General features: G+C 40.4%; 1 protein-coding gene across 2 annotated transcripts; it reads left to right on the forward strand.

Annotated features, from left to right (window-relative positions):
• Positions 1-306: 306 nt before the first annotated feature.
• Positions 307-3868, forward strand: LOC149839375 (CBS domain-containing protein CBSX3, mitochondrial-like). Of its 2 annotated transcripts, XM_090004104.1 has the most exons (6): positions 307-602; positions 1029-1308; positions 1401-1482; positions 3098-3171; positions 3280-3340; positions 3426-3868. In XM_090004104.1, exons 2-6 carry the CDS (start codon positions 1051-1053, stop codon positions 3566-3568), a joined length of 618 nt encoding a protein of 205 aa, XP_089860230.1. In that variant the 5' UTR covers positions 307-602; positions 1029-1050; the 3' UTR covers positions 3569-3868. The 2 variants fall into 2 exon arrangements, with proteins under 2 accessions (XP_089860230.1, XP_089860231.1); XM_090004105.1 differs by having other exon boundaries at positions 307-1308.
• The last annotated feature ends 412 nt before the right edge of the window (positions 3869-4280 follow it).

Consider the following 4280-nt stretch of genomic DNA (forward strand, 5'->3'; position numbering starts at 1 on the left):
CGTCCAAAGGAACATAAAATTTAGTGCAGTAGCATGAGCAAAAACTACTGATAACAACCACATTCTTCATAAATGGGCCAATATAAACCGTCAGATCCTAAAATCCAATGGCCTTGGTTTACACATGCTTTGTGGGACCAGAATCCTTCATCCAAAAATGGAACACTTGGAAATTCCAACGGCTAAGATGATAAGATGTGCAGAGTACATGAGAAGGGCGCTGAATGGACCATAAGCTATTGAATATTTATCATGGCGGTAGCAGTTGCAGGTGCAGTAGCAGAAGGTGATTTGTATGGAATTATATATCATGATCATCATGGGGCTACCCCACCAGCGTCAGCATCAGCAGCACCATCGCCATTGATAGTACTGTAGGATGTACCTTCATCTCTATCCGATAATTGTAGAGGTTAAAAAGAAAGACGAGAAAGTGAAACTCTCTCTCTCTCTCTCTGCTGTTTTTTTATCTTGCTTCATCCGTTTTCTCGTAGTATAAATTGAAAACTATATCCTAGCAAAATCCCCAACTTCTCTCTCTGTTGTGGCAAAGGAACTGGAGATTCTTCTTTTCCTCTGTAACAGATTGCGAGCTCTATACAGTGAGCCTCTCTATCTCTCTCTACATTTATTTATCTTGGTAAAAGTGATCAACAAAGGGAACCATCATGCAGAACCATTACAGCCCGTCCAATGGACTGAAGGAACCTCTCTCTCTCTCTCTCTCTCTCTCTCTCTCTCTCTCTCTCTCTCTTCAAATCAAATCTATACATTTATCTTGGTGAAACTGATCAACCAAGGGAACCATCAACCGGAATCATTGCAATCCTTCCATTGGACAGAAGGAATCTCTCTCTCTCTCTCTCCCCCTATCCGAGGAAATTCATGGATCTCTGTTTGTTGCTTTCTCTAATTATCAGGATCTTTGGATCCTGATCATTTGTAGGAAGTGGATTTGTGGGGATCTCTAATTACTTGTTTGTCTCTCTTCCTATTTTCGTTGGTGTTTTGTCTTTTTGGTGTTTAAGCCAAGACGCGAAAAACCCCAAAATGCAAGGTGCGATCAGAGCGATTCAATCCACCGGCGGCGTTCTCAGGCACGCCGTTCTGAACCATGTGCGCCTCGCCCAGATAGGGGAGCGTTCAGCCCTCCTCTCACAGTCGAAATACCTCACTTTGGCTCGGTTGGATGAGCAGGGATTCGAGAGCACCACCATCGCCGATATCCTGAAGGCCAAGGGTAAGGTGGCCGATGGTTCGTGGCTCTGGTGCAACACCGATGACACCGTCTACGATGCGGTGAAATCGGTAAGCGTTTCGGTTCTCGGTATCACTTGTGTTCATGTTTTTGTTGGTTTTTTATGGAGGGAGACGAAATTGGCGGGATTTGTTTGCTGCAGATGACGCAGAACAATGTGGGAGCTCTGCTGGTGGTGAAACCAGGGGAACAGAGAACGATCACAGGGATTATCACTGAGAGGGGTATTTTGATTTGTTTTTTATATGACTTTAGATTGATCTTATTCCATGTTTCTTTGAGGACTTTGTGATTGGTTTCAATACATCTTTTGAATCAAGCGGTTTACTATTGCTGTGTTTAAGAGGCTCTTTTTTATCATGGATGTTAAAGTTTTCATGGTATTCTGCATCTTATTTCATCAAGAAACAGAAGATTACTCAGTTATGAACATCAGCATCCTTTTGATCGGATGGAATTATGATAATTTGGATAATCTATTGCTCCAAATCTCAAGCATTTTGATTATTTTATTTACATCTATTCAGAAATTTGTTTCTTTTTATAATTGTGTTTTCTGTTTTAAATTTGTGATATAGGAATTGAATTTGGTGTTTGGTAGTTTGATTGTCGGTAATCGTAGTTCTTTACTGAGTGCTTGAAACTTGTGTTACCAAATGCTCAAGGATAGAAGATGTCCCCCCAAAAGAGGTCAATGGAACCAAAAGAAAATCATAAAGCAAACGCAATAACTACAACCAAAAACGGTAAAATGGTACTTTATAAACCCAACAGTTGCAGGTTGCAATAGTTGCAAGGATCACTAATTGTGAGAATAGGAGTTATGTGAACATGTCATGCAATAGTTTCGTAGAGCACTTATGTGACGTTCTAAAAATAAAAATGCTCCCATCAGAATATTCTTTCTTTCATGTATGAACAATACTTGAATACTAAAAAATTTCCGGTGCAATGAAGAGAGGAGGAAGGGGAGAGGTCTTGCCAACAGCCAAGGACGATCCTCTAAGCTCTGTATTTGTTTACAGTTTGGGCATTTTACCAAAACATTCCCGTAAACCATTTTCTTTGCTGATAACCTTCAGTGGGATTAACCTTTTACCTTACCTATTGTACACAACACTATGAATTACAAGTGTTCCATTTAACATGAAACATTAATACCAGATGACAGGTATTATCAGGATGATGGATAGAGCTCTTTCAATGGAAGCATGTCAATTGTATGGAACTACAATAAAACTTGTTACAATGGTTAACTCTTTTTTTTCCTTAGCAATATATAAAATTATGTTAAAACTCTTGAAAATTTTGACAGTCTTCAACAACTGAGATCTCCAGGTGTATAAGCTAGAACTTGATTGGCTAAGAGGCACTTTTGACACAAGCAAGAATTCCCAAATCAGCGATCCAAGCCTATCACATAGTCGGCTCTTACTGACATCAGATCTAGATTAAAAAATATCAGAAATCAGCCACTAAACTGGCAAGTCAATCACTAATTGCCTGCCCTTTATAGCATAATCGCGTACTGATCCTGATATCTTTTAAGTCTTGACTGTACAACATGATAACGATACCACAAATAGGGATCACAATTCAGGTATACTTTTCTTCAACTTCTGCTTACGCTTAAGACTTAGAAGGGTCATGGCTGAGGAAACGGTGCAATAAGCATCTTCTAGGTGTGTTCCTATTTATCATTAGTTGGTATACCAGCCAATGTATTTTTTGCCTTTGAAACATGGGTATGTGGTAAAAAACTTGCAGTCTAGAAACTAACATACGATGCAAATGGGTAGTATCTGACATCCCTAGGTCCTTTTCTTTTGTTCTCAACAGATTATCTCCGGAAAATAATTGTGCAGGGACGATCATCCAAGTCTACCAGGGTTGGAGACATCATGACTGAAGAGGTACCAATGCTGTGCACTTCTCAATGAATTTGTAGCTGCCAAGGAATTTCTAGATATTGCTTTAACTATAATGCCACAAATGGTTATTGTGTTTTTTGGCTTGAGCAGAACAAGCTCATCACTGTTTCCTCTGGTACCAAGGTTCTTCGAGCTATGCAGCTGATGGCAGGTAAATTTTCAGTTCCATGATTTCTTCGAAAATCTATGAAGAATTAATAATGAAGGTAGAATATTTTGTGCTTTTCGTCTAGCAGAAAATAGGATTAGGCACATCCCGGTTATTGATGGCAAAGACATGGTTGGCATGGTCTCCACTGGTGATGTTGTTCGAGCCATCGTGGGTGAGTATCGGGAGACATTGGAACGCCTGAACGCATATATACAAGGTAGTTACTAGATGATGACAACAAACCAGGCACAGTTTTAGTCCTTGCTCAATCGATCTCAGAAAGCACTTTTGTGATCTTAAGCTCAGGTTTACAGGTTGTGTATTGGGCTTGTTCCCAAAGTGTAAGTAATAACTAAAACTTGTGTTGTGTCTGTAAATGTCGAGTCCTATCTCCGGATGTGCTGCAGTTGTGTAATAAGATAATGATGACAGATCCAGGTTGACTGGTGTTTTGATGTACATCTTCCATGTCCAGTTGCTTCATCCTTTGAAATCATCATCTCTAGCGACTAGCTTTGAGGCTAATAACATGACTCTTTAGCACATTGCACTCACGGGATTTGATGTATCCGTACCAGTGGCTCATCTGGAACACAGATGCAACAGAGAAATCATGAACTGATGATTCATCACCAGTTTTTGTTTTTTTTATAACAAGGAGAAACTGCCATTATGGTTCAGGTGTCCCTGTGTGGGTAGAGAGGTGCCATGTTGATTGTGGCCCTATTTCAGTGCCTGCGATGGAAAACTCCCATGAATAGTCTCCCATTCACTTCGACCTTACGACAAGGGATGCACATCTTGGGTATTAAACTGACGCTCAGTCAAGTGTGCAGCCTTGGTAACTACTGCTATGCACTGTTTTCACCTAAGGGTGTCAACAGGTCAGACACCTGCATGGATCTGAACCCAGATCCAACTCCGAGATGTTGGTATCCAC

The sequence above is a fragment of the Nuphar pumila genome, chromosome 4, assembly GCF_984573655.1.
Source record: "Nuphar pumila chromosome 4, dmNupPumi1.hap1.1, whole genome shotgun sequence".
NCBI classification, from domain to species: domain Eukaryota; kingdom Viridiplantae; phylum Streptophyta; class Magnoliopsida; order Nymphaeales; family Nymphaeaceae; genus Nuphar; species Nuphar pumila.

What these genes read in the sequence shown, in the direction of transcription:
- LOC149839375 (XM_090004105.1), top strand. Translation starts at nt 1,051, where the DNA reads ATGCAAGGTGCGATCAGAGCGATTCAATCCACCGGCGGCGTTCTCAGG. An exon ending in TCTACGATGCGGTGAAATCG is followed by an intron (nt 1,309 to 1,400) that starts GTAAGCGTTTCG and finishes TGTTTGCTGCAG; the next exon opens with ATGACGCAGAACAATGTGGG. An exon ending in GAGACATCATGACTGAAGAG is followed by an intron (nt 3,172 to 3,279) that starts GTACCAATGCTG and finishes TGGCTTGAGCAG; the next exon opens with AACAAGCTCATCACTGTTTC.